Source organism: Gadus macrocephalus, chromosome 6, assembly GCF_031168955.1.
Source record: "Gadus macrocephalus chromosome 6, ASM3116895v1".
Classification (NCBI taxonomy): Eukaryota; Metazoa; Chordata; class Actinopteri; order Gadiformes; family Gadidae; genus Gadus; species Gadus macrocephalus.
Genome location: NC_082387.1, coordinates 20099882 through 20114308, shown reverse-complemented (window position 1 = coordinate 20114308; position 14427 = coordinate 20099882). Strand labels below are relative to the sequence as shown.

The following is a 14427-nucleotide window of genomic DNA, read 5'->3' as shown; positions in this document are numbered from 1 at the left end:
ATAATAAAAGGCCAAATACTTTATGAACTATTTCGGTGTCTCTTGTATACAGAATAGCACTCAAAGTAAAACACTAATATCCATTGCGTTTATTTCCTGAACCCCTTATATTTTTTTGTTCTTTCAACTCTGCATCCAACGTGTGGTAAAAACCAGAGAACCAGTAGTTGGCTGTGTTCAGACCAGTAAGCTATCTCTGGGCGCTAGCTCAGGATGCTTGCGCTGGGCGGGGGTAGGGAGGAGGGGAGATGTCGGGAGGGGCAGAGCAGTAGTAGTAGTATTGCTAGTAGCTGACCATGCCTGGGTGACTCAATGGCCCGGCAGACTCATGAGCAAAAAATCCCAAGGTTCACCACAGCGGTTGACTGGATGGCGTTCCTTTTGCGAGTACACATACACACACACACACACACACACACACACACACCCCGAGAGAGTTGTGATTCACCATAAGTGAAATCCCTCATCCAGATGTTGGAGATGAGGGAGCGTATATTGTAGCGGCACGCACGCCGTAACCACAGCGGCTGAATCATAGCCCTCCGGGGTGTTCAAACACTCATTCATTCATTCATTCATTCATCAGAAAACGCTCCATGTCCTCAGATAACATGTGTTTTCGCTGCTGCCGAGTGGATTTGCAGAAACAGAAGAATAAGAGGGAAGAGCAGGACGATGTCATTCGGAGGGCGATGTCAGCAAACACTTACGTAGCAGTTTCCCACTGCCCAGGAGTTTAGCCTCCTCGGAGGAGGACTCTTCCTCTTCGTCGTCATCCTCAGAGGACGCCAGCGTATCCACTGGAAGAAGAGGAGGAATTGTGAATAAATCATAGGGGACCTCAGAATATTCTCCTGGAGACCGAGGCAGAAGGCCCTCCTGCTACAACGAACGCCTTTAAGATATGAATGTTTGGCTAAAAACTGGAGTTGTGTGCATGAGCATCACATGATGCTTTGAGCTTCATAGAAGATAATGCCAAAAATCAATAATCAGACCAAGTAAGTTAGCAATTATTAGATCAGAGTCAAATGTATCCATTCGAAGCTTAAGTGTTTCCAGATTTCATTTATTCAGTATTCATTACACATGCACTCATGCTTTACAAACTAAATGTTGTATTGATTTTTCTATAAATAGAGCATGTCTATGAGGCAGGACGCAAAATGTCTTCAGAAAGGTTGACGACCAAACACAGCATAACGTCCCTCACCGTCATATCAGCCACAGCAGGGGAAATGTTTCTTCAGTTTAATTTTAAATAAATCTTGGTCAGTACACGAGGTCAACCTGCTAGGAGAATGCAACTGTCTCATAAACAGAACCATGAGGCAGACGAGCTAGAGGCTGATGTGGATGTGAGGAAGGCTTCTATCCTGGGTGCATGCATGTAGGATGTTTGGTCTGAACAACATCTGGACCGCACACTGTGAGACACACAGTCAACAAACACGTCTGTACCCAAAATATCTAGCAATGCTATTCTGGCTCAACTTTCTGGACTTTGGTCTTCAGCTTTGGTGGGTTGGAGTGATGCCCCACTGTGAAGACCCACTAATGGAGGGCAAACCAAGGGGCAGGGCAAACCAAGGGGCAGGGCAAACCAAGGGGCAGGGCAAACCAAGGGGAGGGCCCACTTAGTGTGGGCAGACTAAAGGGAGGGCACACTAATTAAGGGCACACTAAAGGGGAGGGCCCACTTAGTGATGGCCCACTAAGTGAAGTCACACTAAGTAAGGGCACACTTAGTGAGGGCCAACTAAGTGAGGGCCCACTAAAGGGGAGGGCACACAAGGTGCCCACAAGAAAACAACGTGCAGTACCCCTTGTGCCCACTCCACGTCCTAGCAAGATGACCAAGAGAATAAACAACAACAACAACAACAACAGGACTTTTCCAGCTCCTGAACGAGATTTGGGTCAGGTGAGGGTCGACGCATGGCTACGGTTGAACCCCTTCCCCCCTGCAGACCCGAGCCGCTGCTCACCAGACACGTTGAAGAACACGCTGTAGTTGCCGAAGGAGGTGCAGGCGTAGAGGCCCGAGTCGGACGGCTCCACCGTCTCGATCTCCAGCTGCGCGCCGTGGAGCCGCGTGTGCTCGTCGTCGGTGAGCGCCGCCTGGTCCTTGGTCCAGTTGACGGCGGCCTGGAGGGAGTCCTTGGAGGGGCAGTCCAGGTCCAGGCGGTCCCCGGGGTACAGGGTGAAGAGCTCGGCCGGGAGCTCCGGGGCGGGGCCTGGGGGAGAGGGGCCGATGGGGTGAGGAGGAACGGACCACAGCTAGCAGAGCTCAGACGGTGGGAGACCACCGTGTTGGGGTCTTTACGGACACAAGACATTCTCCGTGGAAAAACTTTAATAAGGAACAAATCAAAAAAAATCAAACCTGTCATTTCATGACTATAGAAACTCGACACTATTAAAAAAAGTATAATGGTTAGGTGATGGCTTCTCAATAATAATAATTGGATGAAGTAATGGATGAGGGGACCATAAAGATCAATTAAAGGACATGAGACAGGGTTAGAGGGCTGAGAGGAATTACCAAGCAACCTCTTTTTATAATCCCCCTAAAAAATTCTGAAGGGCGCAATCATGGCGACCGCTTCCTCTAATTAAACCGCCGTCCAAATTGGTCGCGGCGACGGCCGGCCGGCCAGGAGCTACTTGAGAGAGGAAGGTGAGATTCATTCAGAGGAATGACACAATGGAGGGGGCGCCGAGAGACACACCTGAGCCCCTCCCCCCAACTTTTTTTTTTAATTTATTTTTTTGCTAAAAGTTAATTATATATGCATATAATATATATATTTTTTTACATGACTGAGCAAATGTGATTCTTAGCAACAACAGTGAGACAGTCAGAGCCCAGTTGGGAGACGGTACTCTGCGGACCTCATGGGAGACAAGCAGACCGTCGCTCTGACACACGCGGCTGTGAGGCCGCCTCCCACCCAGCCGGAAACGCGCCCATATTAGGCGCAGCCTCAGAACAACGTCAGCAAACCCTGCCACATTAATCCACCCTCCCTCCATCACAACAAAGGCCTTCAGACAATGAGGGTGGGGGGGTGCAAATGAGAGAGCGAGGCAGCGTGTGTGCACAGGGACGAGCAAGAGAGGGCCTGCAGCGGCAGGTTCTAGTGCCAGTTGCTATGGCGACCCCGGTCGGGTCTAGTAAAGGTATTTCCTGGATCACATGCGTCGGTCGGCCCCTAATCCGGGCAGGAAAAGAGGCCAGAGGGACAGATCGACTTTCTCCTCCAAAACAACACCAGCCGAGGGGAGAGGAGAGGGGCGTAGGGTGGGGCTAGCGTCATCCTGAACACCACCAGCCTGCGCACTCTCTCTCTCTCTCTGTGTGTCTCTCTGTGTGTGTCTCTCTGTGTGTGTCTCTCTGTGTGTGTCTCTGTGTGTGTGTGTGTGTGTGTGTGTGTGTGTGTGTGTGTGTGTGTGTGTGTGTGTGTGTGTGTGTGTGTGTGTGTGTGTGTGTGTGTGTGTGTGTGTGTGTGTGTGTGTGTGTGTGTGTGTGTGTGTGTGTGTGTGTGTGTGCCCCTTGCCCTTTAGATGTGAACGGCCCTGATAAGACAGCGTCATCATCCCGGTTGTTAATCTGGCAGCAGACTCATAAAGCCACTGAGCCCCATAAAGATGACTGGTTTTTTTTTTTTGAGCAGGCGGTGAGGATCTGCTCCTGAAACCCCAACCCTGAGCCGGCGTCACCGTGTGAAGCCTCAGGTTTCTAAAGTACGACGTTCGTATCGTGCACAGGATGTTCAAGTGCCAGAAATAACCGCAGCAAATCACATTTATGTCGGTTGTTAAAAGAAATGTTGGGATATTAAAGTTTGCCAGAAAATACTTCTGCTCAACAAGTGTTTTTCCACGGTAATTCCCACTTTATGTTTTTTTTCTTCCAGGGGCGTCGCTGAGGTGCAGGGGATGTTTCCTTTGAACAGGATGTTGTTGGGGATTAATCCTCCCGCTCCATGATTGGATTAACGTGGATTAAGGATCATATTTGGGAGCGTTTCCCCGCTGGAATGCAGCCCTTCCACCATTCCGGGGGGGGGGGGGGGGGGGAGAACTGACTGACATCCCTTAAAATCATCCTAATTACACCAATCATGAAAGAGATTGTTAGAGATTACCAAAAACACACAGGTCTGCGAGTTCACGGTTTAGTAAAACAAGCAACCGAGCAAAAATAACACCCAGAAAAAGACAGAAAAAACCGGAGCCTGCGAGCTGGCGCCAGTCGAGGGGGGCTGGGGAGTCGCAGATAGGAAGCAATACTCTGGTTGAATGACTGCTGGGATTTCCTGCCCGGCCGTCAACAGAGTGGTGGTTGAGTGCAGCAAAGTTGGTTCGCTTGAGCCGCGGAAATTCTGCCCAGCGAAAAACACACATGCTGGCCAGCGCCCCCCCCCTCCCACAGCCCTGTCAGACCAGAGTGAAGGGGTGGGAGGGGGGCAGGGAGGAGACAGAAGAATTGATAAGTGACAATAGCAGCGGAGCTGGGGGGGGGGGGGGGGGGGTCTGGGGTAGCCGGAGAATAGCACAATGCCCATTAGCAAGCTGCAGGAATTCAATGAGCGGGTCTGAAAGAACTCCAGTAGAAAACCTTTCACGAGCAAATCAGGCTATTGACATTCAGCCCATACGAGCCACGCTGGACCCAACGACAGTGGTCCTGCGGGGACAAATTAGCTTAACGCTATTTCTAATCTCAATGGGAGTTACGGCAACCAGCTCACGGGCCCATATGGTGTCTCCCTCCGGACAAAAGAAGGGCGAGGATGTCTCGCTGAAAGGTTGTACTTTCATTCTAATATCCAGCAGGGCTGAGAGGGTCTGCTCCCCAAAACCCCCAAAGAACAACTCTGCTGCAGGGTCAGCCTTTGGTCTGCTCTGACAGCAGATCTTACACACAAGAGGGAGGAGAAACATGTTTCAATAGCTCAGTGTTTTTGACTGACACCCCTGTATCTGCCCTGTGGACATGCCCTGTCTGAAGAAAGTCCAGATTGACAAGCCAGAAAGGACAAAGGTGATCAAGCAGGCTTCGACTGTGCTTCAAATCTGAATCGCCTCGTTCTAACTCAGAGCCATGAGCGGTGAATGTTGTCTACAAAAAAATTCCACAATTCCAGAACATAGCTTCTCTATTAAACCACACAACAAAACAAGTAAGTGGGGACATTAGTTAAAAAAACATTTCCATACAAACATTTGGTTTCCTCACTCGAGACAAAAAGAATGCGACCAAATGTTCCCTGTGTGATTGTTTGTGGACAGCTGAGACTTGGTGGGGTGTTGCAGAGGGGGGGGCGCATTCCCAGGCTCGGGGCGGGGGGGGGGGGGGGGGTTGGAAGCGGCGCATAGATAGTACCTGGCCATTTGGTGATTGAGCACCGGGTGCAGGGTACAAACCCATCAACCATCCCTCCCCCACCCAGTCAAACCAGCGCCTGAGCCTGAGCAGAAAACAAGACTCCTGGAACCTAATCTTCGTGGATAAGGGTGTGTGCTCAGAGAAGCCTCGTCTTTCCTTTTTCCCTGAGAAAAGAAACCTCGCTAATTTATGGTTTCACTGGCAGTTAACTTATCTCTCGGTGACAACAAATACCTTTTCATTACAAAGGAGAGTAGCTAGGTAGTGAGCGGGCCCTGGGCTACACATGGAACTCATTTACCCCTCCCTACCCCACTCCCGCTTCAAACATAGCACTGCCAACTTTATTTTCGGGCTAGCTGCCAAGGAGGGAACCTCTCGCATAATTACTCTAATTATAATGCAGGGCTTTATCATATTCTTCGGCTGTGCTCCACTTCCGAAATACCGAGTGTAAACATCCAAACTCCTGCAAGTCCAGGCAGCCATTACCCCGCTGGAAGCTGTCCAAGAGACGCATTTTTAGGGCTTCAATTTCAATGTCTTCTTCCCCCGTTTCGGAACTGAACTTGTGCAGTGATTAGATCAGGGTACGGTTTTCTTCCGCAATTTCTCCAATGGGGAGTTCTAAAAGCCACTTTATGAAAAAGACAGTGAATAAAGACATTTACATTTGAGGGCATACTTCTAGTGAGCAGGGAAATTAGAGAGAAAGTATCTGTAAATAACAGAAAATAACATTTGGGTCTGAAGAAGAGCGTTCTAAAAGGAGAGCTGAGGTGTTGGCCAGCCTGTGGGGGCGGGGTGCAGAAGACACAGGAATGTTGTGGGATTTACTTGAGGAAAGTGGAACTTTGGCATTTCCCCCCCGGGCGGGTACCGTTTCCAATAATTTCATAAGACAGTATACAAAGTAGCCTTCGACAAATACTGACATGCAAGAAAAGATTTTGAGAAATAAAAGGTTTGAAAAGTGATCTTACCTTCATCTGCCGTAGCGCTAGCAGGCCGCGACTGAGCTGGCAACACATGGGCACAGAGAGCCAAGACCAGTAGCATGCTGGGCCCCATCATGTAGCAGGACCTAAATCTGCTGGCACCTCTGTAAAAGGCACTCCATTCAGGCAGTGCTAATCTGAAAGAAGAAAATAAACGAGGCAACTTAAAAATCAGAAATCATAGGACTATCATCACTATTTAATCAATTATTTCCTCTAGTGCATAACACAAGCCACAAGAAAAAGCTAACTACATATCTTATTTTTCTTTCATTCCTTAACTAAAACAAGTTTTAGACCATTTTATATTTCTAGATCTAAACAATTTTGGTCCAAATGTACAAAGTAAATACTGGTTTACCCGTGTCAGAATATTGTGATCTGAAGCTTTTATCCAAAGCGACTTACAATAAGTACATTTGTCAGAAGAAAAATAATCAATATATCGCAGTTCAGTCAGGATGTTCATAGAAACAAGTGCAACGCATTAACAATTTTAAGGTTACCTGATTCCCCGTATCCAACAAATATAGCTAGGATAAGATGCCACACAATTCGAATTACTATTTTTAAGTGCAAGAATAAATAAATACATGTTATTTAATTCAGGAAAGAACCAGATAACACTAGAAGATGGATCTCACACACACACACACACACACACACACACACACACACACACACACACACACACACACACACACACACACACACACACACACACACACACACACACACACACACACACACACACACACACACACACACACACACACACACACACACCATGTTGGTTGTGACCCTATTGATATTGTTGACATTACACCATCAGTGAGGACATTGCACACATAGCGTCAGTTTAGTGGTGACGTGCACAGAGGCACATCTGCTCACATCATCACCTCTGCAGCATCTGGCCAGGGAGGTTAACACTCGCCCCCTAACCCCCATAATCCTTCTTGAGGAATTTGTTACGAGTAAAAAACTGAACTCGGTCCGTTACGTGACACCCTGTGGAGGGACAGCCAAACTATAATTTCCACACTTCCAGATCTACGGCCCTGCAGTTGGTTCTGGTCCCAGCCCCCACATGACCCCCGCCGCCAGCGCACGCTCCCACGCTCGCCAGGCTGGGAGTGGCCAGCGCTCACGGTGTCCTACTGTGTCCTACTCTCTTCTACATGTGACCAGTCAGGCTGGAAGCCATCTCAGCCCTGATGCCCTACAAACCCTTCCTCCAAACCCCAATGGCCTGCTCTCCGTTCAGCAGGAATGAACTCATTAGAGAGAAGGAGTTGTATCTTTGTAGCCCTGTTGAAGAAGCTCCAGCCTGTGTGTGCAGGACGCAGCTTGGGCTCTGCGCCGGACGGCCATTGTTGTTGTTGTGTCCATCATTCAAAGGTTCATTGTGTTTCCCTTCAAACCCAATTCAATTTCACTTTCCAAGAATGGCCCAGTGTTCCACAGCTGAGTGGGCTCAGCCCGGGTCCAGCAGGGATAAAGACGCCTGGTCATCCCGGCTCGGAGCAGTGAGTCAGTGTTTGGTAACGTTCCAAGAAATCCACTTCTGCTGCCAGGCATCAGGAAGTGCAAAAAGCCAACAGCCAATCACATTCCCTCGGCTTCCACCAGTACCACTAAGACAACAGGGCTTTCTTTCTTTGTGTGTGTGTGTGTGTGTGTGTGTGTGTGTGTGTGTGTGTGTGTGTGTGTGTGTGTGTGTGTGTGTGTGTGTGTGTGTGTGTGTGTGTGTGTGTGTGTGTGTCAATATTTATGGCTGCGCAAGAAGAGAAAAGGTTCTCATCAGGTAAACTGAAACGCATGTGGGACGATAGAGTGATGGATGCTCAATGAAGTGTAAAAAGTATGTAGTGCATGTCCCATGAGCAGCAGGCCAGGCTGGTCTTAGGAGGATCCGAGTGCCCGGAAGCGTCGGCCCCAGAGCTCACGCAGGCCTGCTCACGCTGAGGCGCCACAATATAAATTGGGCCCCCCCAAGTACTGCAGCCCCCCATTTAGCAACGTACTCCGTCTCATTTAGAGGGAGGGATGGCCGGTCATTTCATTTGCAACAATGGCTGAAGTCTGGCTAATGAAGACCGCCTCCGCATGCATAGAGAGCAAACTTCATGAGGGGAAACACAATTCACACTTGTTAATCTAAAGAACCGTCTTGGAGACACTAATGAAATAACAAAAAAACTAACGGGACCAAGTAATGAAATAATCTCTGAAAGTAATTACTTGAAGAGGTCAGTATTGAATATCGACAAAATGAGATAAATGTAGATGCTTTGCATCACAGAGAATGAATTAGCAAATCAAATCTGCCTTTGTTTACTTTGGAGACACCAAATTGACTAAGGACACCTTTGGGGGGGGGGGTCACACACTCAACACCTGGAGCCCCGCCCCCTAGCTTTTTGGTGTCACTGCAGCTCGGTGAGGGCCGTTTGGCAGAGTGGTGTCTTGTTCAAACACGCTACGCTACTTGGCAGGGCTAGTGAATGTCTTTCCGTTTCCACCTTCCGGCGGAGCAGAAGTTGAGCTGATCTTGGGTGAAGACCAAAACAGAAGTAGAGGGGTGTAAGCTGGAGCTCATCATTCATGTCATTTTTTTTTTCAACCGAAAAAAAAAAAAAAACGAAACAGTGTTGCAGCAATGCAATATGCATCCATAACACTGTTTGGGAATTCTTTTTGAATTCTAAATTATTAAGCTTCCTATAGTCTGACTGTTGTTATTATAGCCCCAAGCTACGAAAAAGGAGTTCCAGAGGCATAGCTACTAGATCTCAGAGATAGAGAGCACTCCTTACTCATGTCACTCCAACTGGGGCTTCCCTGAAAGGACAGTGAGAGGTAGGAAGAGCACATCATTTGATACCCATCAAACATAGTATTTTACGCTCTCCCAAATTGTCTCTTTAGTCATTTGACACGATGAACATCGTAGCCGTAACTTCCTCTGCCCTTACAGAACAGAAGCCAGATTTCAACAACGTCATACAAGAGACCCAATCCACAGTCAGAGGTATAGCGTCACAGGCAGAGGTCTGGGGCCCCAGGCAGAGGTATGGGGGCCCACTAGAGGTCTAGTGCCATAGGCAGAGGGCTAGGTCCACAGGACCAGGCACCGTTAGCGCTCAGTGCTCTCGCTGCCTCCGCTCCCCTGCTCACGTTCAGCAGCGGCGGCTCCTTGCCCTCCATCAGCTCTCTGCCGGGGGAGAGGCCGTCTGCGGGCTCCTCCACCAGCCCCGTGTAATTCAGGGCTGCAGTTCGTGTTACCGCACTGGACAGGGCCCCGGGGCCCCAGCCCAAACAAAACAAACATGCCACAGTGGTCTCATCGTGCTACAAAGGATCCTCCAGCACCGCTGACTAGAGTAACCAGCACAACAACATATATCCCTGGGATAGCCAGTGCTCCACTGTGGGGAACGGTTCACGGACACAGTTATCTCTCGGGCAGACGGGCTTATCGTTCTTGTTGGGTGGTCCCTACTTGGAATTGAAATCACTGCCTCCCAGTGTTCACACCCCGCTCGTATGATCCATGAGGAGGGGGGGGGGGGGTTTGCAGTGACGTGCAAATTAAATGGACTTACGCGTGGAATTTGGTGTATCGCAAACAATATGACCATGCCAAGTCACTCTTCGGTTCATAACATCTGTCTTCCACTGTCACACACTCTTCCTAAAGCCAGCCCAACCGAGGGCCATGTTCTCAAACCATTTACATAGACCATTTAATACATGTCCATGGATTAAATATATGTCCCAGTCAACGTAACACTATTATTGTAGCTACCTCGGCAAACCAAATAAATTTGGTATTTCAGTAAAATTAGGAGTCTTTCCGTGTATACGTTTAAAAAAGCAAAAATATCTCAGGTCAGAAAATATCTGATTGTGACCGAAAATATTTACAATGTTCCATTTACCTACATTTCAAAACGCTATTATGGTATAATGATGTTTCCTGCAAAGAATTACATTTACACACACAGTTTCATTTTGTGTCTATTTATACAATAGAAGCTGTTCAATGGCCATCTGTAAGACTAGATACCTGCATTTCAAGAAGCAGCTTATCAGTCTGATGTGTAACACACAGGGTAAAAATATAGACTTATCAGCAAGTGCTGCTGATTTAGAAGATGACACTCACAATATAATGTTTATTGCAAATCACCAAAAATCATGATCAGATAAGCATGAAAAACGTTGATGGCGTTTAACATGAAGTGTGTTTCACTGTTTTTCAGAAGTTCAGACCATGCAGGACATTAGTGTTTTCCTCCTGAGAGGGGCTTTACTGCCAGGGGCCCCGGGGGAGCTTTGGGGGTGGACTTGTTTTCCCAAAAGCACCGCCATGGTGGCGTGGATTGTTTCCCTTAATTTCTAGTAATAGCCTACAAAAAATAGTTAAGAACCAGGACATAGTCGTTTTCTGATTCATCGTTCAAAAATAGAGATTACCTGAATACATCTGAAAACACATAGGCCTACCCTAACATTACAGCCAAGCCTTTTAGGTCTCATTAAAACAAGAAATCAAAACCCTCCAGTCCGTTGAGCAGACAGAATCTAACTAGAAACTTTAATCACAATTCGGACTTTATATACCTGAACCATTAACTCACCTTTAAACGAAGCTCTGCAGGGTGAACCCGGGCTAGTTTGATGGAGAAACTCCACGGCTCGGGATGGTGAAAACTTTCAAAAACACGAATAAAAATCCAGCTCAGTTCTGAGGTCCGCGACAAGTTACGAACAAAAACCAGCGAACAAAAACCCTCCGGCGGACTGGAGCGTGTTTCACCGACCGAGCATCAAAGCCCCGGTACTCAGCCAAGCGTGGACCTGTGGACCCCGCGGACCGGGAAAAAATAAGCTTTACCGAGCGATCTTCTCCGGTTCAGAGCTCCTCTGGATCAGAATAACCGGCGGCAGAGATTCGTTTGGTGGAGGAGACGCGGTGTAGCCTCGCTATGCTGTAGGACTCGATCCCAAATCCTTTCGCTCCCGGTGGGGGAGTCAACTCAGCTCCGACCAACTACTTCCTAAACTTTGGAAACTTACAACACAAAAAGTGGTTGAAGAATTCGAGCTCTTTGAAGTGAAAGCCAGGTGATCTACAGCGTAGAACTGTTCGGAGCGTTCCGGGCGCTGGGCTTCAAGACGACGAGCTGCACGACTTGTGGATTCCTCCCCCCTCCGATCTCAGACTAGGCGCATCCTGGAGGCTAGAAGAGCCCTCTCCCCCGTCCCTCCTCACCCCTCTCAGCCTCTCTCTCCCCCCGGCCCGGGCCGGCCGAGCATTCTGGGATTGTAGTTCTCCCAGAGCATAGGTAGAGCAACACTTGGTTTTACTTTATTCCGAGGTCCTATTGTGGGCCTACTTCATAGAAAATAGCTTTTTGCCATCACAAAAATGAATGTGATGGCAAAATGAAGTGTCTTTACATAACATATGGACGCACGGTGGACAAACCAGGACAGGGATGACCTCAACGAAATAGATAAACAAAATAAACTGTCGATGTTTACAAAACGCTACACAAATGATATGTTTACAGAAAGTATTATTAATTGTGTGAAAAATATAAATGATATAGAATATAAGAAATGTACGAGCTGATATGTGTGCAGGAGGTTGACTTTGTTCATTAACGTGCCGTCCAGGGCAGCTATGGAATGCCTTTATTGTGGTGACATAAGGATAGTAGGCTATTGGCAGCATTTCAAAGACCTCAACAGTGGAAGATGCATCTGGCAAGTAAATGAATCCCTTAAAAATATTGTGCCTCATCAAACACATATATATCTAAGGATCATCATGTGGTCTTTGATACCCAGTCAACGTCTCCAAGTGATTGATAACCAATACAGCTGACTGACAAATTAATCTCAGCTTGGTCGTCAGATGAAAGGAGACGGGGAAAAGGGAGTGGAGGAATGACGCTTGAACATATTTTACCGTTGCATTAACCTTGCATTGTTCTTCAACCTCCACTGAAGGCAGTGTTGTGCAGACATCTGTTGCAATGCCAACTGATAGAGCCTTTTAGAGAGCCTGAGAGAGCAAATCAGCCTGGTTACTCATCTGTTAGTTAGTCAACACGAAAACAACAAACCAATGCTATTATGTTGGTTACAGCATACTGGAAACATAAACCTTCATGGTTGATAGATTCAAATAACTCCAAGCCCGGGATTATTGTCCACAAGATGAAGCAGTGTGATTCATGTTCCTTATATGGAACGTATGGAGAGTATGAATGAAGGTGTGTAACACAACACTGGAGCTACAGTGTTATGTTTGGTCTGTAAAACTGCAAGGTTTTTACCCAGATGACCCACTGATCTCAAGTCTGCTTCCCACCAAGGAGGAAACAGGGACGTTGACCTCTGTCTGTAAAGACGAGACTCACTGAGGCGTTAGAGAATGCAGTGAGCGTTTCAGACATGATTCAGGAATGAGGCGATGAACCAAACAATTGAAAAAAATGATATTGATCCATACAAATCATTTTGAGCTTTTTAAAAATAGGGCAGCATTTCACATGCAGTGTGCATGGTTATCAGTAAAAAAGAACTCAGAATTTCTTTCAAAAGGCTGATCAGTCACATGGCCATAAATTGATACAATTGTTTCTGTCCAAGTAAACATGCCAAGGCTGTCGTTTCACTCTGAACAAGCCCCTTCAGGAAAGTTAAAAGAGAACATTTGCACTAAAGGAGAACAGCAAGTCTAAAAGCCACTACTAGGGTATTCTAAACCGAGCAATGTTTACGAGCCCAACAGTAACAGGGAGAGTGGAGGCCTACAAACCAACCACATCTTACCGTTTCATTGGAGCAGATATTGGCTAGGCGCGCACAGCACCAGACTTTGATGTTCGGTACGGTTTCACAAGTGACCGCTTTTATAGGCGCCGCTTTAACGTCATCACTTCTCCTTCTCTCTGGTCTTACTGATGGGGTGATCCTGGGGGTGTGTGTCAGCGAGCGGTGAAGATAGATCCACACTGCCAGAGTAGAGAGTAAACATGTAGGAATAAGGAACATGTGCCGTCAAAGTAGTGTTGGGATGTGTTCCTCCACACTAGTCCTAAGAAGAGCACACGGCCGTGCTGTGGGACTGGGATTGACGTCTTATCTGGAGTGAGGCGGGGAAGGAGAACGAAAACAATCCACTTTTGGTATGCTCCAACACTGGTTGACCAGCCAAGTTCTTTGCTAAATTGTTTATTGAGACAGAGGGACATCAGTTCATTTTTTTATGGTTTCTGATGATGTACAAGGCTATGTATCCTGCCTCCCTATCAGTATTGAAGTGGTGGGCATAAAATGATATGGAAAAACTAACATGAGGTCTCGTTTGGCAATAGCATACGAGGTAATCGACCTTGAAGTCAAAGCCAAATAGTTGCATAACATAAAAGTCAGAGAAATGATGGATGGGGTGGATTCATTCACAGGGAGATGAATGACTTGGTTCATTTCCATTATTTTCTGAGCCTGTTGGGCACTTTGGGCTGTGTCTGTCAGTTGAATCTTCACCCCGTCGGAGAAGACAAAAGCTGTATCCTACAGACTCCACTCTGTGTTAAGATCAGGCGGGGCACTTGTGATCACTCCTCTCTTCCTTTCAGTCTAAGGAAATCTGCCGGACAATATGTAGGAGCCCAGAATGCCCTTATGCAAAAGCAAACCAAAGATAGGCAAAGCCGCGAGTCAGCCTGGGAACAAACAGCCGGCCGCGCTGGGCTCAGACGGGACAATATCGCCCCAGAGACTTTGCATGGCGATTTCCCTAGCAGCTTCTTCACAGCCCAGAGTGGTCTGTTTGATTGTCCTTCCCTCTCTTGTTTGCATTCCATTGTTACCCTGGAAGTACAAATATCCTCCTCTGTGCACCCAGAGCCTCGACGGGCCCTCTGCAGAGACCCAGCCCCTCGCTGCAGAGACCCAGCCCCTCGCTGCAGAGGCCCAGCCCCTCATTCATCCATCAGCGGGCCCCCCATC

The 14427-nt window shown here is 47.7% G+C and overlaps 1 protein-coding gene across 1 annotated transcript in view; it reads right to left on the bottom strand.

Moving 5' to 3' along the window:
- LOC132459121 (fibroblast growth factor receptor 1-A-like) overlaps positions 1-11650 on the bottom strand; it is a 25129-nt gene extending 13479 nt beyond the window's left edge. The window contains exons 1-4 of the mRNA XM_060053499.1: positions 11040-11650; positions 6379-6530; positions 1989-2237; positions 681-800 (exon numbers count right to left, since the gene is read on the bottom strand). Of these exons, the coding sequence (XP_059909482.1) occupies positions 681-800; positions 1989-2237; positions 6379-6469 (460 nt within the window). The 5' untranslated portion in view covers positions 6470-6530; positions 11040-11650. The remainder of the gene's footprint in view (positions 1-680; positions 801-1988; positions 2238-6378; positions 6531-11039) is intronic.
- Positions 11651-14427: the final 2777 nt, after the last annotated feature.